The following is a 23,053-nucleotide window of genomic DNA, read 5'->3' as shown; positions in this document are numbered from 1 at the left end:
TTGGTTCCAATCAATACTATCGAAGACCTTCTCTAAGTCAAGAAAGACTATCAGAGTACAGGTGTCCCTTGCTTAACGCGGTTTTGCTTAACGCGCCAAAATTAATTGCGGCAATCCCTTGATATACGCGGCAAGAGGTTTGATTAACACGCCTTTAACCCTGCAGAGGTCACAGCTGATCTGACAGATACATGCAAAATATTTAATATAAATAATCTTACACAATTCAGTGTATAGCTTGGAGGTCATGAGTAGCTGTGCATTCATATGTTACGAGTGATATTCCGCACTGTTTATTTGCTGTCTGTGTGGTTTAACACATGTTATGTAAAGGTCTGTGATATTTGACAGTAAATTGTATCTGAGAGATAACGCGACCTCTGATGTCAGTATTACTATTACTATTATTACGGGCAACTCCAGGGAGTCATTAGACTCATCGAGGGAGGCCCCAAATCATATTCATCACAACTATTCGACATTCATACAATATCTATCATACCTTGCCTTAAACTCATTCACTGTCACAGCATCCACCACAGACTCAGGGAGCGCATTCCACTCATTCACTACTCTAAAAGTAAAGAACCCAGCTCTAACACCTTTACTAACCACACTTTTGCCCAGTTTCCATGGATGTCCCCTAGTCCTCCCGCAACCAGCCCTGTTCTCAAAAATATCTTCTGAATTAATTTTATAGAAACCCTTCAGTAATTTGAATGTCTCAATCATATCTCCCCTCCTCTGCCTATAAACCAATTTTTGCAACCCACAAATCCTCAACCTGTTCTCATACGGTTCATTCCACAGACCTGCTATCATCTTGGTCACTCACCTCTGGATCCTCTCCACCTCCTCCCCATCAAGAAGAAACCTAGGTGACCAAATCTGAGCACAGTAGTCGAGACGGGGTCTTATCAATGCTCGATACAGAGGAACAATAACCTGCTTGTCTCTACTTGTCAACGTATTCTTCAGCAACCAAGTGATTTGATGAGCTGATTTGGCCACTTTTGCAATGTGTCCCCTAAATTTCAATCCCTTATCCACCAACACTCCTAAATCTCGTGCCTCGTCAATTTCCTGGAGCACGGTTCCACCAATGCAGTAAACTGCAGCCAATCTTTTCACCCCAAAATGCATAACCTTACATTTTGCCACATTAAATTGACATCCATTCTCCTTAGCCCAGACCTCCAATCTATCCAAATCATCCTGCAAAATTTTGACGTCATCTGCATTCACTATTGCCCTACCCAACTTCGCATCATCCGCAAACAAATGAACTGTTCCTCTCAGATCCTTTCCTATATCATTTATGAACAAATTAAACAGCAGTGGTCCAAGAACAGATCCTTGTGGCACACCACTAGTCACAGGCTGTCTTGTGGACTCTACTCCTGAGTAAACCACTCTCTGATATCTCTCCGTCAACCACCCTCCTATCCATCTCACCAACCATATGTCCATTCCCATATGCTGCAATTTACTGATTAGAATTCCATGTGGTATCCTGTCAAAGGCCTTGGCAAGGTCTGTTCTTCTCGTCTTGTTTTGCTGGCTTATTCCTTTTATAATGTTAACTATGAACTAAGAAGAAACAAAAGGACAGTATCATATTTGATTTAAACCATATAAATGAAGCATTTAAAGTAGAAGTCAAGAAGAAATTTAAAAAGTTTGGAGAAGACAGGAAGAGAATTAGAAGAACTGTGGGAAGAAAAAATGTACAGTCATAGATGTAGCAAAGAAGACTCTAAGTAAAGCAACAAGAAAGAAATATTGTAAATAGTTGTCAGAAGAAGCTATTCAAATAGCAGAGGAAAGAAGAAAAATGAAACTTCAGAGAAACATAAGAAAGGGTTAAACAACTGAGTTCAGATTTCCAAAGACAGACTAGGAAAGATAAGGAAAAACATCCAAACAAAAGGTATGAGGAAATTGAAGAAAGCAATATTTTTGGGTAGAACGAGGGATCTGTTTAGAAAAATTAATGATGCTACAGGGAAGTTTACCCCTAGATTAGGAGTTGTAAAAAGTAATTCAGGTAAATGTCTGATGGAAGAAGTAGCAGTGAAAAAAAGACGGAAAGAGTATGTAGAGGATTTGTACAAGAAATATAATAATATTTAAAGAGAATTTGAAAGGAGAGAATTTGTTGAGGAACCCATGATAATGAAAAGTGAAGTGATATCAGCAATGGAACAGCTGCCAAAAGGAAAAAGCTCCTGGAGCTGATGAAGTGTCAGTGGAATTATTGAGGATAGCCGTGGATGAAGTAGTGAATATGTTGACCGAAATTTGTCAACAGGTTTAAAAGAAAACGTACTGGCCTAGAGAATGGAAAACATTAGTATTAATCCCATTTCCAAAAATAATAAAAAATAAATAAAATCCCAGAGATTGTGAGAATTACAGAACCACTGCTTTAATTTCACATGCAAGTAAAGTTATGCTGAAATTAATTCAACAAAGGCAGGAGCCATACTTGAATAAAGAAATGCCACAAGAACAGGCAGGCTTTAAGAGAGGTAGAGGAACTAGAGACCAAATAGCAAACCTGAGATGGGTTATGGAAAGAACAAGAGAATTTCAGAATGAAGTATTCATCTGTGTTATTGATTATAAAAAAGCTTTTGTGATTGTGTGGATCACAATGAGATCAATGGAATCCTTAGCATTTTATTCTCTTGATAAGAAAACTGTACGACAACCAAGAAGCATTAGTAAAAACTTGATTCCAATCTTTGAGTTTATTCGGCTTTGAAATAATGTGGGATTTAATATCCCATTAATTTGAATAATGTTACATTGCCGAAGCGAAGCCTATTGGCTCTTTATTTAAGTAATTTATGGGTGCACCTTTTTGACAACTCGTATAGTAAAGTATATCAACACTTACGTGGAGGAGGACTTCTCCCGAATTTTTAAGGAGGCCACAACAGTTGCCCACTGTATACAAAATCTTAACAGGAACCAAGGACTAATCTTGCCCGTGATCTGGAAGACCCTTATTAGATCCTTCAAGTCGCCAGAACTGAATTATAGTGCCAACTATAGAACGTTCCTAAATAACAACAAGTGATATTGTTGGATCCTAATTCTTCTCAATCTATACTTTGGATCCGACATTTAGTTATTACGATGTTCTTAACCCAACAAATAGTTGCTAGTTGATTTCTAATACAAATATAGAGAAAATTTATATTTATAGACTGCACCACTCTATATCTGAATTAGTTCAAGAATTGAAGATAAATCAACCCTTAACTATTACTCCTTAAAATATATACTGGCCGAATATATTTGACTTACTTAATTTACCCGCTTTGGTTCGAATATTTTATGAATGGTGCAGTAAAAGAGATTCAGGCAAAATACAACTTTAGATTAACAAAACAAACATTTACTTTTATAATCACAAATTATACACTTAAGATCAAAATACTAAATAAGTTATTATAAACACTTAAGCCTTTCTGATAATACTGTCATACAAACTCAAACAATGGTAAATCTGTTATCTCTAATACAGTCTTCTCACAGTTCTTTAAGTTCCAAATACGATAAAAATTGCAGTAACACTTCCTCACAAACAAACACCTTTAAATTTACACTTCAGCTAATTTTCACCAATAGTTACTGTTAGTATAGGGAAATTCTAGGATGAAACTCACACACTTCTCTGTATAGGAATATTAATGGTTGGAATAATCTTACCGATAATCTTTTTTCTTCTTTAACTTACATACAAACGCTTTTTATAACTGTAAACACTTAAATAGTATACGGCACTCATTAAATAAATCTTCTAAGCAATAACTGAATTAATCGTCGGTCACTATACACATAAACAAATGTTCTTGCATGAAATACTACTGATCACTTATGAATTAAGGCAATACACAATAATTCCTTAACTTGAGGTTTTATATGCACAGCTGTTCATTCTTCCTGCATTCATTTAATTCTTTAGGCAATATATTTCTAAACACAGCTAACGGCAAACTTCAATTTTACAGCCTCTACTATTCTAGTAACTCCGTGCTTTATTTCAAGATTCTATGTGTCCTTGACAGGTCGGCCCTGAAATTAAATATCAACTCAAGTATTGCTAGTCTATTTAGTAGTCACTCAGCTGTCTTCCGTAGCTATAATTGTTATTCTACAACTTATTAGCTAACTGCCTCTCGACTAGTAGACTTTATTTAGCTGCTTGAGTGATTTGCCGACTCGCTATTATCGCACTGTGATTCCCGAATGCTCCGATTCCAACCTAATGCCAATCTCTCTCTTATAAATCTCTAATAAATAATTTCAGCGTTCTTCCTTTTTATATCTGTTTTTCCCACCTAAATTATTTTCGTGATCTAAAACTCTTTTCAATAAACCTTCTCCTCACGTTGTGTTCCAATTCTCATGCTCGCTTACTTACATGTGTCTCCATGACAACAAAACAAAATATAATAAATTAGAGCTATTGCATAATTAAATTTCTACAAATAGGAATAAATAAAGAATATTTACATTTCAATTAATGCACAGTTAAAATATCAAATATAAATTCTTATATTAATATAGCAATAAATAAAATTAACTTAATATTTAATACAGTCTTTTCATTATTAATACATATATCTTTGATTAATTAATTAAATATTAGACAAAATTAAGGTAGTTATATGAATATTAAATTGTAAAATAAGTTGTTTACATTATATAATATTTACAAGTCTAGCCTTTGTGATGGAAGATCATGTTGGATTCTGAAGCTAATAATAATTACTCTAATCTCTACATAATCAGAATCCAACAATATCATGCACGCTCTATGCATGTATTGTACGTGCTCTGTTCTTTGTTTAATAAAATTGGAATCGGTTGATTATACTTTGTAACAGTTACTTTTTAGTGCCTTACATCAGTTATGTACACTGAAAATGCCAACAGCCTTAGTTGGTGAAACTAGTTGGTATAACATAGTTGTTTATTATATGCACTTGATCAATATAATCCCATTAAAAGTCTTTCCAGAGCTTTTTGGTCAAGAAAATTAAACGTTTTTTTTTAACATAGTAAAGTATATAAGTTCTTTTCGCTATAACCTCAGTATTATCTAGGTCTACTTACTCACTGATGAGACCTCAATAAAGGTCGAAACCAGTCTGGGTAGTGACCTTCCATCATAATGTATAACATCATACATCTCCTAGGAGATGTGTTTTACATTATGGGAAATACTAAGAATAATCTTAGTATTTCCCATAATGTAAAATCATCTTTGCAACGAGTTCCCCTAGTGTTGAACTATGTGCTTTAGCTTACACTAAAATCTGCCGAAATGTTTATATAGTTTACTATATTCAGCATGAAACTCTTTGATTCCAATCTTCGAATTTCTTATTTGGCTTTGAAATAATGTGGGATTTAATATCCCCTTAATTTAAATAAAATTAGTAAAAACAGTCTTTGGAGAAACAGATGGTATTCAGGTGAAAAATGGGGTGTGTCAGGGTTGCATACTGTTGCCCTATCTTTTTAATATTTATAGTGAAAAAATTGTGAGAATTGCTGACTTAGACAAAGAGACCCAGCATGAATTAAGATTGGTGGCAGAATAATAAATAATTTAAGATATGCAGATGATACAACTCTCATAGCAGAAACTAAGGTATATCAGAAGCAGTTGATTTTGTTTATTAAGAGGGAAAGTAATAAAGCTGGGCTTAATTTAAACATCAGCAAAACCAAAGTGGTGACTTCTGACAATTTAGATCAATTTATGATTGCAGGAAATAAAATAGAGGTAGTTGAAAGTTATGATTTACTAAAGTCCAGAATGAGAAATAATGGTCATCATGAAGATGAAATTATAAGAAGGATAGCAATGGGAAAAAAAAGCTATGTTAAACCTTACAAAAATTATGTGAAAGATAGTTGATTGAAATTAATTGAAAAGATTTGTACTTGCAAGATGGATTACACTTATGGTTTTAGTGTCAGGTGCTTGGAAAAGTTAATGCTGAATGAAATACTGAATATGAATTGTCAGGAAAAGAACTAGACATGTTTGGGCAGATGCTTGAAAGCATGCATGCATTCTGAAGAATGTGGCATTATTTAATCCCTTTCCTGCTGTACATCTATCATCTTACTCGCACCATATTAGAGGTGTGAGTAAGATGACAAAAATTAGAATTGTCAAAGTAATCGTATTTCTAGTAGTGATGTATGGATGTGAAAGCTGGATTATTAAGAAGAAAGACAGAAAGCAAATTGATTCATTTGAATTATGAGTATGGAGGAGACTATTAAGAATCCCATGTACTGCAAGAATCACCAATAAGAAAATTTTAGAGAATATAAAGACTGAATGCTCCTGGGAGATGATGATCACTAAACAGAAGTTGATGTACTTTGGGCATATTATGCAAGCTGATTGGAAAAGGCAGTTATGTTGGGGAAGACTGAGGGAATGAGAAAAAGAGGAAGACCAAAAAAAGTGTTGGTTGGACAACAGAAAAGAACTTATCAACTTGAATTTACAATTGCTGAAAGACAGGACTAGAGGCTGAATGGGATGGAGAGCCTTTGTACACAAGATCACTAAGAGTCGAAAACGATTGGTTGGAATATAAGAACAAAGCTTGAGTTGATTCTTCAACCAATTTTCCCCTTCCTATTTCTGCAGTATGCACTTTTATTTCTTGACAAAACTAGATTTGTCAATATTTAAGCATCATTTCTTGCATTTCATGCAGTCATTCCTAACAGCCTTTACATTTTGTTTATTATATTCACAATTTCTAGCACTTTCTACCATGAATGTATGCATGCTTGCTTTCAAGCAGCTGCCCAGACATGTCTAGTTTTTTTCTTGACAATTCATATTCAGTATTTCATTCAGCATTAACTTTTCCAAGCACCTGACACTAAAACCATTCAAGTGTAATCCATCTTGCAAGTACAAATCTTTTCAACCATTAAAGTCATCCCATACATAAACATACTGTACACCATATCTCCTCTGCAGTCTGTTTACTGATTTGTCTGCAATTGCAACTCTCCCTCAGCTCACTCTTCTTAGCATGGCAACAGATTGTCTTTACTTTTCACCTCGCATAGTAATTCTTTAATCTCTTCTTTCTTACAATACTTTTCTCCTTTCAAATCATTTAGTTTGACTATCACAGTCATGCCACTCACCTGTTTTACTTGATTACATATTACTTCATGTGAATCTTCACATATAGAATTCATCATAGAATCACCTTATGTTGGAGGTTTAATGGATTTTTTTACAACACTCAAAAAGAATTAAAATAGAATTTAATACTTCCTATATTTCGTCCTAGTCACTAGGACATCTACGGGGATTACAAAGACAATTAATGTAACATGCACACAAAAACTTACAATACTAAGCCCAACCACGTGGGTGACAATAAAGTCCTGTCTAGGTGGAGCGCCCTCTAAAGGCAGTAGTAGGTGGCCTGGAATGTAAGGTGGGACCTCTGGTGATGACTGTTTCCCAAATCTTCGGAAGCTTAATACAACCGTATTCGTTAAGATTTGGTTGGTTTCTGAGAGCTGCTGCTGCTTCTAAGAAAAGTCTCGCTTTCTTGAATTTGCTGTGGTGGAGCATGGTGGTTTTCTTCCATGATACTCTGTGGGTGGTGTCCAAAACATGGTCAGCCAAGCCTGAATGGCCATAGTTGTGTTTAACGATATATGACTTGTGTTCCTCCAGGCGAATGGATGCTGATCTGCCTGTCTGTCCAAAGTACGCAAGCTTACAGGAACAGGGTACTTTGTAAACTCCAGGCAGAGAGAGAGAGGAGGGAGCTGATCTTTCGTAGAACGGATAAGGGTAGCCAGTTTGTGGTAGGGCTTATATGCTGTGTGTAGGTTATACTTTTTTAGTATCTTGGCTATTTTTTCCGAAGTGCCACGGATGTAGGGTATGGTGATGGCATTTTTAAATTCTTGTTGACGAGAGGGACGGGGAATGGGGGAGGAATTGATTATTTTTTTGATGCTGTGTTCGCTGTAGCCATTGGAGAGGAAAGTTCTGTGTATGTGGTTAAGCTCAGTAGTGAGGGCGGTTCCACTGGAACAAAGATTGTGCTCTCTTGGTAAGGGTTTTAATGATGCCATATTGTTGTGAGGGGTGGTGGTGGGAGAGTTTGTGAATGTATCTGCCTGTGTGTGTGGGTTTTCTGTATACGGTGAAGGCAAGTGTATCATTAGGCAGGCGCGTGACTAAGGTGTCTAGGAAGGGTAAACAATTGTTCTTTTCCTTTTCCATAGTAAACTGGATTCTTGGATGTAGGCTATTGAGATGACCGAGGAAGGAGTCTAACGTGTCTGGGCCATGAGGCCAAATAGAGAACACATCATCTACATATCTTAGCCAGATAGAAGGTTTGAGTGGGGCTGAGTCTATGGCTCGTTTTTCGAAATCTTCCATATAGAAATTGGCAAGGGGGGGTGAGAGGGGGGAGCCCATGGCGGTTCCCTCTATCTGCTTGTAGATTTTGTTATTCCAAGCGAAATACCCAGAGTTGATGGCGAAGGAAAAGAGATCTAAGATCTCAGAGGGAAAAACGTTTTCTAAGAGAGATAAAGTGTCAGTTAAGGGAATATTGGTAAACAAGGAGGAGATATCAAAGCTTACTAATATGTCTGTATTATTCAAGGTTAAATTTTCTGTGAGGGTCCAGACACGTTAGACTCCTTCCTCGGTCATCTCAATAGCCTACATCCAAGAATCCAGTTTACTATGGAAAAGGAAAAGAACAATTGTTTACCCAGCAGCTCTCAGAAACCAACCAAATCTTAACGAATACGGTTGTATTAAGCTTCCGAAGATTTGGGAAACAGTCATCACCAGAGGTCCCACCTTACATTCCAGGCCACCTACTACTGCCTTTAGAGGGCGCTCCACCTAGATAGGACTTTATTGTCACCCACGTGGTTGGGCTTAGTATTGTAAGTTTTTGTGTGCATGTTACATTAATTGTCTTTGTAATCCCCGTAGATGTCCTAGTGACTAGGACGAAATATAGAAAGTATTAAATTCTATTTTAATTCTTTTTGAGTGTTGTAAAAAAATCCATTAAACCTCCAACATAATGTCCTCACAGCACTTAAGCCTCTACACAAGAAGCATAGAATCACCATATGGTACTACATTATTTTTTAAATCTGTTCTTACGCTCTTGGGACTTTCTTTTCTGCTACCTTTCATTTTAATCCCTTTCCTGCTGTTTGCTAATTGCTTTTCAAGTATCTTAATTCTCATGTGTGAAAATTTCTAACATTGTGCCACATTCTTCAATTTATTTTATTTTATTTCCCTCATATCACCTTTCTCGCACTATCTTACATCTTTCATACCATTATCACCATCTTGCATTCTACCACCTCCATTCTTGCTCATATTTTGCCTAGCTTGGACTACTACTTGCCATTATCTCATCTGTTCCCTAATTTGAGGGAATCAAAGAATAACTGATAAGAGCATTCATTTCTGTTATATTCTTGCATTATCAACTAGCTACCTCATATAAACTGTTTCCATTTGCCAATGCATACACATTGCACAAAATTTTTCACATTGAGCTCAAAACAAGGGTCTCACTGCTTTCATTGTTATACCTCTCACGTGTGTTATCAATATATGAGAAGAAGAAAAGGGAAAGCTATGCAGTGCACACTTCATTTAGTTTTCAGCTTTCAATGAATACCAAAGTTTTTTTGGTTGTACTGATATGCAGAAAAAGTTTGAATTGATTATTATTATACTAAAAATATCAATGCACTGAGGCTCAACATATACGAGGGTGGTCTGAAAAGTTCTCTGCCTCGACCTTAGATGGCAACACTATTGGCAAGATTTTTTTTTTTCCTCTAAGTTGGTACATCTCTCACAAGCATCCATGTGAAATTGCAAGTCATTCTATCAAGTAGTTTGTTTTATACAGCTGTCTGAAGCAAAAGTGTTGTTTGTATCCCTTGAAATGGATAAAATTGAGTATCGTGCAGTTATAAAATTCTTTGTAAAAGAAGTTTTAATGCCAAAAGAAATTCATTCGAAGTTCATAAAAGTTTATGGGCATTCTTCTCCTTCATTTTCAACAATTAAGAAATGGGCTGCCGAGTTTAAACATGGCAGTACCAGCCTTGAAGATGATCCACATGAAGAATGTCCAAAAAGTGTAACAACACCAGAAATCATTGATCAAGTGTATGATATGGTATTAGATGACCGGCAAGTCAGTGTGTGAAATTGCTGAGACTATAGGCATTTCAAAAGAATGTGTAGGATATATTTTGCATGAATTGCAAAGGAAAAAGCTTTGTGCAAGATAGGTACCTCGCTTGCTCACAGCAGATCAAAAATGCACTCACATGAAAATCTCTGAACAGTGCTTGGAGCGTTTTAACAAGAATAAAACTGATTTTGTGCGTTGATTTATTACTATGGATGAGACTTGGATTCACCATTACACACCAGAATCCAAACAGCAGTCAAAACAGTGGACAGAAGTTGGTTGTTCAATGCCAAAGAGGACACAGTCAGTTCCATCAGCAGGAAAGAACACGGCATTGGTGTTTTGGGATACTAAAGGCATTTTGTTTATTAATTAATTATCTTGAAAAGGTTAAAATAATAACTGGGGAATGTTATTCCAATCTTTTAACCAGACTAGACGAAAAAATTTGTGATAAAAGACCTGGTTTGCAGAAGAAAAAATCATCTTTCATTAATACAATGCACCTGCCCACAAAAGTGTTTTGGCAATGGGAAAATTAAGGGATCTGCACGGAACATCCACCCTATTCCCCAGATTTGCCTCCCTCTGACTTCTGTCTCTTCCCAAAACTAAAACTCTTCCTCGCTGATCAGCATTTTTTTTTTTTTTTTTTTTTTTTCATATCAAGAGGTGATTGCAGCTGTAGAGGGGTATTTTGCAGATCTCACTGAGAACCACTACAGGGAAAGGATAATGGTACTGGAGCATCGCTGGAAGAAATGTATTAGTCTTAAGAGAGATCATGTTGAAAAAAAAAAAAAATTTTTTTTTGAAATTATAAATTTGTTTTTTTATTGTTAGGGCGAGAACCTTTCGACCACCCTCATATATTATGTAAAGAACTATAAAACAAGTCAGCTATGCACATAACCACTTAAAACACATTCAGCTTAATTAGTAATTAATAATAATCACTTGTAAAAACTAAACATTAAAAAAAAATATTTTTCCAGGTTCTGTATATATGCAATATAATGAAGCAGTGCCTTACAGCATTGTTCATTAGAATTTTATTCTTTGTTATATATTATATAGAATTCCTGTCATCATCTTTTTACTATTTTCATTGCATATTTTGAATATAGATTAATGAAAGATGTACAATATATATATACATATTTTATTTTTAAGATACAATGTCCTGGAGTAAACCAGAAGTTGGAGGTACTCCACCATTACCCAGAAGTCTACATTCAGCAACATTAATTGGCCATCGTATGTTTGTGTTTGGTGGATGGGTTCCTCTTGTTATGGATGACAACAAAGCTGCCAGTCATGAAAAAGAATGGAAATGTACTAACACCCTAGCCACTCTCAATTTAGGTATTAATATTCAACTGAAAAAAGCTAATAATTCTGAATAAGTTCTTTATGTATATTTAATTTAATTCAGTTAGAAAAATATTCTTTCCCCTACTATTGATTGGTAGTGGAAGAAATTTGCACAATTGAAATTGCATTTTTGATAGTGGTTACTTGCATGGACCTTAATCAGTGTCCCATTGTTGCATGATGTATGCATGTAAAAGAACCCAGTTGCTCACTATACTTAAGCCTTTCGCTCATTACATAGTTAAAAAAATAAGGATTTTATTTTTGGAACTTTGTTGAACTTACTAAAATATGTGTAGTAATATTCTCCAACAATTGAAACTGTATAACTAGGAAGAGACCTCCACATAGCTTATTAGAAATGTGGCAAAATGGCTTGTAATGTGATTTCGTTTTATCGTTAATTGTTTTGACTTCTGTAAAAACAAGTCTGCTGATAATTATAATTTGAGACAGCCAACCAAATTGAGAGTGTATTCCATATTAGTTGAACAGCATGTTTTGGCTTAAAAAATTCTAGATGTAGCTACCCTCAATGATTTTTTTTTAATGTAAAAATTTTAAAACTTCCTTTCTGTAAGGTATATACAGACAGATTCCGATATACATAAATTCATGCTTATGTAAGAAATTTCCGAGATATTCAATATTTATGGAGAACACTTACATGCAAACTCTATGTGCAAGTCAGTGCTCAGCTCCACATGCTGCATCATTCCAGTTCTTGCATGTCTCTTGCTGTGAGTGCATCTATATATATAGCATTGTGCTTATTTTCACATTTTTGTTTGTTTTTTCTAAATATTATTCACAATGTCTGGGGGAGAGTAAATGCACTCTTGAATCAAAATGTAAACCATCTTGCAAACGTATTGCAATCGATTTAGAGATGAAATTATGGATAATAAAGAAATAGGAAGGTGTACAAAGCTTATGAGATATAGCACATGAATTTGTTTTTGCAGTTTTTTTTAAGCAAACCAATAAAACAAATTCATGTGCTATATCTCATAAGCTTGATACACCTTCCTATTATTTTATTAAATTACTAAATAAATTACTAAATAAATATCACCAGCTAGCAGCCTCACTAGATATGTACACATTTTAAAAGTCGTGCTGACTTTCATGATGTGTACATATCTAGTGAGGCTGCTAGCTGGTGAAACTGAAGCATCCGAAAATTTTCTGGGGTATCTACAGTCCATTTGCTTGAGGAAATATTTAGTATTTAATTTAAAATAAAATATTTTTTGATAAATCAGGTCTGTTTTTATCAAAAAATGCCATCTTGCATCTTTATTTCCATAAAGGGAAAAATTATGCCAGAACAAAGCATCAATAAACAGGGTAGCACTTTTGCTTGATGGAAACACATTTGGAATGCAATAAGAAATATTGCAAATACTTCTTCTTAAGTAGCTTCTCTAATTTGGAGGTTAGCAATCATGGTACACCAGAGTGTCTGATTCTCTGCCATTCGTTTGATCTCGATACCCATCCATTTATTACATCAACAACCCAAAAAGTTCTTGGTATACTAGGAGATTTTCTTCCTTCTAATTTTTCCTCCAGTATTTCCAGAGATGTTTTCCCCTGCTTGATCCTCTTAATATGTATCCTGCCATCTTGCACTTTCTCTTTATAAAGTCTTCCATGAATTCTCTTTTGGTTCCCGTTAACTTCAATAACTCTTCATTAGTTTTTTTTCTCGTCCCCAAGAGATCTTCAGTGCTCTCTCCTATATCACCATATCTCAAAAGCCCGCAGTTTCTTGATTATGGATTTTGTACATGTCCATGTCTCACATTCATAATTCAATATGTACCATACATAGGATTTTATTATTCTTATTTTAGTCTGTTATTTATTCCAGAGGTCATTAGTAATTTATTATTCTAGAATGCTTCTTTTTCCTTAGCTATTCTTGATTTTATTTCCATAACTGTTGTTCATCTTCTGTAATCATTACTCTTAAATAATTATAAGCCTTTACATTTTGAACAAATTCTATCATCATCATCATCAAATTCCTGCCATGTACCCTCAAGGGGTGTACAGGATATAACAGTACTACATGAAAAAATTACATCATTACTAACTTTCTATCTACAATTTTCCTCCAAATCAGTCTGTTACTTGTCAAGACTCCAACATTATCAGATCTTATATTTCTATCATCTAAGGCACTTTGTACCGTATCAATCCACCTATATCTTGGTCTTCCTCTGGGTCGTTTTCCTGCCAACCTGGCAGAGAACACTTGTTTTGCTAATCTTTCCTCTCCCATTCTATTTAAGTGACCATACCATCTGAGATTAGCTCTGCTAATGCATTCCTGGATGCTGACAATGTCAAGTTCTTTCCTAATATCCTCATTTTTAATATGATATTGCCATTGATGCCATCTGTTCACGCCTCTAATCTTTCTCAGGACTCTCATATCTGTGGTCTCTAGTCTTTGGTCAAGTGTTTTACTTCTGACCCAGCTCTCAGATCCATAAGTTAAAATTGGTTTGAACACAGTCTTGTATACAGCTAATTTAGTGTTCCGACTAATTTCTTTCTTATTCCATATGAATTTATTCAATTGACTTCCCACAATACCAGCTTTGCTGATTCTGTTGTCTATTTCTATATTTAGTTTACCATCTTCAGTAAAAATTGTGCCTAAGTAGCTGAAATGTTTTACTTGTTCCACAGGTTCTCCATTCACAACACAGTTGACATTTTCAATGATTCTGCCTATTTTCATTGTCTTTGTCTTTTTATTGCTGACCTTCATACCATATCTATTACAACAGCTATTCAATTTAGTCAGAGAATCTTGCAGACTTGTAGCGGATTTATTTAGAAGTATAACATCATCCGCATAAAGCAAAGAGCTGACATTAACATCTCCAATTTTGATATCAGGTTTAATACCACATTCCTTCATAATGTGATCCATATAGATAATGAATAACAGAGAGGATAATGTACATCCTTGTCTCACACCAGATTTAACATTAAACCATCTTCCTGTACTTCCTTCAATTCTAACTGCTGACTCACAACTCAAATAAAGACTAAGTATTGCTTGATATAATGCCCCATTGACACCATATAACTGCAGCGTATTGAATAGCTTCTCTCTTGGCACCTTGTCATATGCCTTTTCCAAATCGACAAAACTTAAACACAGATCTTTGTTATATTCCCATGCTTTCTCGACTATTTGTCGTAAAGTTAAGATCTGATCCTGACAGCCTCTATTTGGCCTGAATCCAGCTTGTTCTTCACCAAGCTTTTCTTCCACAATTCTTCTCAACCGTTTCTCAAGTATACTTGCATAGATCTTGCCAGGAACACTCAGTAGGGAAATACCTCTGTAATTCTCACATTCAGTTTTATTTCCCTTTTTATATATGGGTACTATGAGAGCTCTACTCCAATCATCAGGAATTCGTCCCTCTGTCCAGGCTTTCTGAACTATGCAGTGCAGCCACTGTAAGACTCTTATACCACCATACTTCAGCATTTCTGGTCGAATATCATCTACTCCTGCTGCCTTTCCACATTTCAAGCCTTTGATGGCTTTTTCTACTTCAAGTATGGATATGTATTCTATTGATATTCTTAAATTTGTGCTATGTTGCCGTTTTTTGCTTATTATCATATACTTGGTTTTATCCATATTTAATACTGAGTCATAATTCTAACTCTTTTTGAATAGTATTTCCACCATATTATGTAATTATTTTTGATTTCACTATGAACACGAAATCATCAGCAAATCTAATTTCAATTTCTTCATATTCTTTCATTGTCATTTCACTGTATATATATTGAAAAGTATAGGGGATATTATACATCCTTGTCTCACTCCTCTTTTGATATCTATTCTTTCGTTATTAATGCCGTTTATAATTTGTGTCTTCTGATTCCATTATACTTCTATTGTTATTCTGAGATCTTTTGTATCAATTTGAATGTCTTTTAATATTTCTATTAACTTTTAATGGCTTACTGTGTCAAAATGCTTTTTGAAAGTCTATAAAGCAGAGATATCTGTTATTATTTATTTGTATTGATCTTTCAATAATAGTTTTTAATTCATAAATGGCATTAATTGTACTTTTTTCTGCAAAAGCTTGGGTAGATGTTACTCCAATGTGTTTGAAACGAGCGTGCAAAAAATTTTGTCTGAAGTTTTGAAAAAGGACAAAAAAAAACATTTTGAAGGAATCAGTAAAAAAAAAAAAAATGGAAAACTTGAAAAATAGTTGGAAATAGAAGTCAATGAACACGATGTGGAGAAACTTATGGAATTGCATGATGAACAGTCATCAATGACTGTTCATCATGATGGAAGCTGCTAAAGTTGCAGATGTAGAAAGACATGAAACCTCAGAACCAAACAGTTTCATAGCAAAAGAGATGGCTGAAGCATTTTGAGAATTTACCTCCTGTTTGGCTTGGTTTGTGAAAATGATCCAAATGTCCTGTTTTCTTAAAGTGCAAAGAATGGCTGAAGACACCTTTGCCTGCTATAGAGGAATTTTTGAGAAAAAAAGAAATGAAAAGTTCTAATATCTCTGAACAGATTTTTATGATAACTAGCAACCAACATGCAACAATATGTACAATTTTTTAAAATTAAATGTAATCTTAATACTGGTGGAGCATTTTGGACTGTGTTTTTTAGTTGATTATTCTTGATTTTCTTCTTTTATTCCATAGAATGAGTTTGGAGGAATCAGTAAAAAAAAAGATTATTGAAAGCCACAAGTTAAAAGATGATGTGCAGTGACAATTTCTTGTTAATATATTGTGTTGCCAGCACTAAAATGTAGGCAAATTGTAAAATATACTGTATTTGGCTTGTTCAATGTTTAAAAATTGTCCAGCTGAATATGGTGTTAAATGTATGTATCTTTTATGCATTTAATACAGGATGTTTATCATTTGTTTACTATTTCATATTTTGCATTGCATTACATTTTATTTTCTATCTGCTTATTTTCTTTATATGTGTTTGACATGACAAAGTCTGTTGCGAAAGATCAGGGGAAGGGAGAGAAGGAATCTGACTTACTTAAAATTCACTTGCATAAGGAATTGCAGAACGGTCTACTTACGTATATTGAGGAGTGTCTGTCTATATTATATATATACGTGTGTGTGTGTGTGTACACTGTACGCCCGCAGATGCAAGACCCTTCGACATTTCTGCATATGTCAGAAGAAGGAGAATCCATTCCGATAATAGGGTAATCAATGTGTTTTGTGGGATGAGGGTTTATTATTATATGTCAGAAAATTAGCTTTTCTTTTATGAAAATTCTAGTTTTTAAAATGGTAATTGTTTTGCTTGTACAACAGTTAGAAAATTTACATATAAAGCATGTGATTTTGTGTGTTGGTGACTAATCCATACATCCTTTATTTCTTTCTCCCCTTCAGCATGAATTGATTATACTTGGCAATCTGCCAGCCCCAGTTCTATGAACTGTGGGCACACAATATATATATATATATATATATATATATATATTAAATTTAGTTATTTTGTTGCAAAATACTTTTTTGGGAATACTTCGTGAGGACAGAGTTAGGTGAAGTAAAAGAGGAGATACAGGTTTAGTGTTTTAAGGTTGCACTGAAATAGGATGCTGGGCAGCTGTTGCTTTTGTTGTAGCCCACAGAAAGTCGAGAAATTATGGTTGCCAGTTCACTAGAACAGTGACTATTGAAGTACCCAGAACAGACACAGTGCTGAAACATTGCATCTGTAGGATAGAGTTCAAGTGAGTCTGTAAAGAAACTGTCTTTCTATGGGCTGAATTGCTTTACTTTTGGATAACATGGAAAAATTTTTAGTGTGATTTTAGGTGCTCCACCCCAAACATGTATGTATCATTCTAAACATGGGTGGGTTTGAAATTTGTAGAGTTAGTAACTGCATGGGTGAAAAATACCATCTTAAGTAAAGGGAATGCCTAGTTTTTTGATGGTGAGGAAGTAATTGATGTGATGTATTCCAGAATTATATAAAATCTTTTTTTATGAAAAATGGCTTTAATGAATCTTCTATTAAGAAGGCCTTTAACAGCTTTGGACAATCATTCTCTAGATCTCCTGAAGATATACTAGTATTCCACTCCCTTATATTAAAGGGATTTCTGAACTTATAGCTAAAGTTCTAAAACCCCTTAATATTGGAGTATCGTTTTGTCCTATCAGGAAGATTTCTACCTTTCTTTCTTCACCTAAAGACAAGCTTTCTTCACTCAAGCTTCTTTGTGTGTCTAACAGATCCCATTCTTCTGTGGTTTGGACAGTCTGGTAGATCTTCAGCCATCCATTTTGAAGAACATAAATCTTACATGCAGTACCATGAACAGGAATAGTCTGACCTAGCAGAACATGCCTTCTTGACTAAACAGAGTTTCTTTGGAAGTAAAAAAGAGAATTGTGAGACCTCATCATCATCATCAAATTCCTGCCATGTACCCTCAAGGGGTGTACAGGATATGACAGTACTACATGAAAAAATTACATCATTACTAACTTCCTATCTACAATTTTCCTCCAAATCAGTCTGTTACTTGTCAAGACTCCAACATTATCAGATCTTATATTTCTATCGTCTAAGGCACTTTGTACCGTATCAATCCACCTATATCTTGGTCTTCCTCTGGGTCGTTTTCCTGCCAATCTGGCAGAGAACACTTGTTTTGCTAATCTTTCCTCTCCCATTCTATTTAAGTGACCATACCATCTGAGATTAGCTCTGCTAACGCATTCCTGGATGCTGACAACGTCAAGTTCTTTCCTAATATCCTCATTTTTAATATGATATTGCCATTGATGCCATCTGTTCACGCCTCTAATCTTTCTCAGGACTCTCATATCTGTGGTCTCTAGTCTTTGGTCAAGTGTTTTACTTCTGACCCAGCTCTCAGATCCATAAGTTAAAATTGGTTTGAACACAGTCTTGTATACAGCTAATTTAGTGTTCCGACTAATTGTGAGACCTTCCTACACCAATTGAACTTAAACAGATCTGATAGCCTTCAGGTATCCCCTTTATGGTAAATATTATTATATTGTTTTTATGCAAATTCCTAATTATTATATTATTGCTTTTAAAAATGATTAGGAATTTTACTCACTGACTGTTTTCCTATTAATGCTAGTGTCACTTTTTAAAATTGATTCTTTTATTGTAATTTTATATTGTGTTCCATTCTGATCTCATCTGGTGATTTATGTTTTACTGAGAATAAGGACAAGTGAGCACAGAGATCCCCTTTTGCAAGAGAAGGGCTAGATTGCATTTTGTGACATTAAGGGTGTCATATTGTCCTTACCCCCCCATTGAAGGATGTATGGAAATCAGTGTTTAAAGCACTGGTTACAGATTATTATATTTGAATCTTGCTTGCACCAGTTATGTTATTCTATACCTTGTCTATATATCCATCCTTTTAGTTATAGTCAGTCATGGAGTAGGATAACAATGTATTATATATATAATTTTATTTTAGTTGGTTACAATGTTTCAAATATTTATCCATGATGGTGCATTAATTTTAAAATCAGCATGTTTTGAATTTCAAAGAGTGAAACTCAATGATAAAAATATAAAATATTTACTGTAAATATCTAAATATATACAGCAGATACAAATTCTGTATGCTAAGTGATTCTCTTTAAAAAGCTCTGAGGTTCATATTCTCTATAGACTTGAAAGTAGTGAATTAATTTATACTATATGAGCTCAAAGAATTATTTCACTCTCTGACTCTCACAGTTAAATTCAATTCTAAGGAAATAACACTAAATACTTTATCTTTTATACATTAAATCTTATAAATACATTTATCTTTATACATTAAATATTTATCTTTTTCTTTGTTTTATTTACTCCTTTTATTGTTTTTACTCAATCATTCATTGTCTTATCTCTCAAATTCCTTAGAATACTACAAAAGTTGGAAATCTCACTTGACTGATATTCTTGAATATATCTTCTAGTTTTCTTAAGCAAGTTTGCCTAATACATCTTTCCTTTAATTTTCTGAAGTAGGCATGAAGAATAATCACTCAGACAAGATTACATTTAATTGAGCCATCCAAATGCACTTCCAATAAAAAGAACTTTACTGCAGATTCTATCTTGCTCCTAGGAACATATGTTATTTGCATTTCACTAAGTACAAAATATTCTCACTAATGCACAGAGGCTGGATACATTATACTGTCTTCAATTTTTAACTTTCCAGTTCCTCCTTGGAGAGTAGTTAAAAATGCATATAAAAACTTTTCTAAGATCACAGAACTTAACAGAATAGTTATTTGACCTTTCTGGCTCTCCTTCCTTGCATGCCTATTCTTTGCTTACAAGTTTTCCCATTATCCTACAACAGCTGTTTTAAAAAAAATCACAACTAATATGTTACTGAGATTCAAAGGAAAACTCAAGTAACAGAATGGCTTCCCCTCACTACAGTGCTCACATATTGTACAGTAATAGTGTATTACATATATAACATTTATATAACATTTCTCTGTTATTTCCTAAGGATTACAGCAAACGGGGAGCAAGTTTACTACTCGGTTAAGTCTCCTGTCCCTGTGCTACTGCTTAACCACTTGGTGGCACCAGTAATAGTAAGCATATTTGACCTTTCTGGCTCTCCTTCCTTGCATGCCTATTCTTTGCTTACAAGTTTTCCCATTATCCTACAACAGCTGTTTTAAAAAAAATCACAACTAATATGTTACTGAGATTCAAAGGAAAACTCAAGTAACAGAATGGCTTCCCCTCACTACAGTGCTCACATATTGTACAGTAATAGTGTATTACATATGAACACTACTATAACTCTCTATAACATTTCTCTGTTATTTCCTAAGGATTACAGCAAACGGGGAGCAAGTTTACTACTCGGTTAAGTCTCCTGTCCCTGTGCTACTGCTTAACCACTTGGTGGCACCAGTAATAGTAAGCATATAATTGCATTATTAAATGTGAATGCACATGCACGTGCACACACACACACAATATTTTTAGATTATCTTATCATATAACAATATTTCTATTTATGAAATTTACAATGAACATAAGTAGTAAATCGTTTATATGAGATTTTTACAAGATGATCTTCGAACTTGTGAGGTCTGAGCACTGCATGGTTTGTCAAATGACTAGGATGAATGTAATTACTTTCAGCAAAGGTGTGAATATAGGATTAGTGGCAATTGAGAATACGTCACTCATGTACAGGTAATAAAGCGTAGGTGATAAAACAAAGCCCTGAGGCAATCATACATTGCTGGTAAAGTTTTAAAGAGAGAGAATGAGAAAACCATTCACCATGACACACAGAGAATGACAGAAAAAGCTGCCTAGCTAATTATAGAGGATGACAGGCAAACCAAAGGATAGCAATTTTCTTGGCAGGCCTTAATGCCAGATTGATGAAAAGTTCTGAAAATATTAAGAGCGATAGCTCATTACTCTGAACCTTTCAATGAATGACATGTTTCTGGTGATGGGTGATGTAGGCTAAGAGATCAACTATGACCTTGAATTTTCGAATCTATACTGGTGGTTGTTAATTAATTGGTGAATCTCTAGTTAGCAGACAAGGTGACTATTGATGACTTTCTCCATTATTTTGGAGAGGACTGAGGTGATGGTGAGTGGTTAGTAGTTTGATAGTAGACTTCTATATCCTTTTTTTTTTTTTGGAATAGGCTGAATATATTGTTTCCACATATGATAAAAAAATAGAGACAGTCAGGAGAAGTGTTAGCTGTGGCACACAATGTTTGAATACAATTGGAGAGATGCCATCAGGATCAGAAGGCTTTTTAGTGTTCAAATTGTTTAGTATTTTTTGATATCTTTTTCTCACAAAACCACAGGATTCATATGATGGTCAGATTCTGATATGGTAGTAGATAATTTGCATGATTATCTGTGTAGTACTTGGAGGAAAAGAGTGATTTGCTTCCACCTCTCTCTCTCTCTCTCTCTCTCTCTCTCTCATCCAGATAGAACAGTGGTTCTATCTGGATGAAAGAGAGAGAGCGAGAGAGAGGTGAAGCATGGGTGACTGGGGCAACTCATATATAGAAGCTAATGACATGACTTCACATCACTTGCCTTGGTATCCCATAATGCAAAGCACATGCTTGCAAACATGTATAATGTTAATCCCGTGAATATTGCATGATGTGGGTGGTCATCACCATCTAGTCATAAATTTGATATCTCCTAGAATGCTTCTTTCTAAATACAAAAATCATCTGACTGAACAATGAAATTTCCACATTACAATATTATAAAGCATTTGGATGTCATATTGTTGGTTTTCAAATCCATGTTTTTTTCTAACTTTCCATAAATAGTATTTTAATTCATTAATTATAAAAATCAGAATTCTCTTCCCATTGTTGACAGGTGGTGGGTATTGTAAAAAAAAACCTGTTCTGTTGTAAATAGTGGCATGCCCAACACATTACATAATCTTTTCCAAATACGCAGAGCAAGAGGGCAGCTGTAGAATGCATGTTCTACTGTTTCCAATTGGTAACAGATATCACAGATTGGATCTCCGATGTTAAAGTACCTCCATTTGATGACATTGACTGGAAAGCGGCCATATGCAATTCTCCAAGCAAGATCCTTCCTGTTAGGGTACCCTTGTTACTTCATCAAGTTATGAAACAAAATATTGTTGTCATTACCCACCTGTGGAACTTTGCGGCAAAAGAGATTAAAGATTGCTTTATACCAAATTTTACTTTTTTTAATGGAAAGAATGTCAATTCTGGAGTGTTTTAGCAGTCTTAGAGTTAAGCACAGAGTGTTGTAGTATTTAGGAACAATCTCAGCTTTTGGACCTTTATAAACAGACTTTGAGTTTTAATGGGGAGGAACTTTAAGCAAGTTGTTCAAAATGTTCCATATAAAAGTTAGCAATTGGGTGGGGGATAATCGCGAGCCCATGGCTGTGTCTTCTTTTTGTAGGTAGAAAGCATTTTGCCATATAAATAACCAGACCATAATACATGTGCACAGAGCGCCATGATATCTGGAGGAAATTTGTTTAGTTGGGTTATAGTTAACTAGATAAACCAAACCACTTATGTGGGAAAAATGAATCTGCTGGTCTCGGACAATAACACATACCTATTAGTTAACTATAACCAAACTAATAGAATAAAAAAGAAATCAGATAATCTACTTAAGTCAATTACCACATGACCCAAAGATACGGTCAAAAAACTATTTCCACACTACGCTCATCCCCCGAGAATTTACGGGTTACCGAAAATTCACAAAGAAAACACACCGCTAAGGCCTATAGTCGAAGTGATTGAAAGCCCGACTTATTACTTAACCA

At 34.8% G+C, this 23,053-nt stretch overlaps 1 protein-coding gene across 2 annotated transcripts in view; it reads left to right on the top strand.

The window, feature by feature from the left end:
* Hcf (Host cell factor) overlaps positions 1 to 23,053 on the top strand; it is a 502,792-nt gene that overhangs the window by 122,543 nt on the left and 357,196 nt on the right. For both annotated transcript variants that reach the window (XM_090390794.1, XM_090390792.1), the window contains exon 4: positions 11,451 to 11,642. In XM_090390794.1, the coding sequence (XP_090246920.1) occupies positions 11,451 to 11,642 (192 nt within the window). The remainder of the gene's footprint in view (positions 1 to 11,450; positions 11,643 to 23,053) is intronic.

The sequence above is a fragment of the Typopeltis vanoorti genome, chromosome 3, assembly GCF_054136105.1.
Source record: "Typopeltis vanoorti isolate ZY-2024b chromosome 3, IOZ_Tvanoo_1.0, whole genome shotgun sequence".
In the NCBI taxonomy this organism is placed as follows: domain Eukaryota; kingdom Metazoa; phylum Arthropoda; class Arachnida; order Uropygi; family Thelyphonidae; genus Typopeltis; species Typopeltis vanoorti.
The sequence above is the reverse complement of the archived record's forward strand: the minus strand, read 5'-3'. Positions and strand labels throughout refer to the sequence as shown.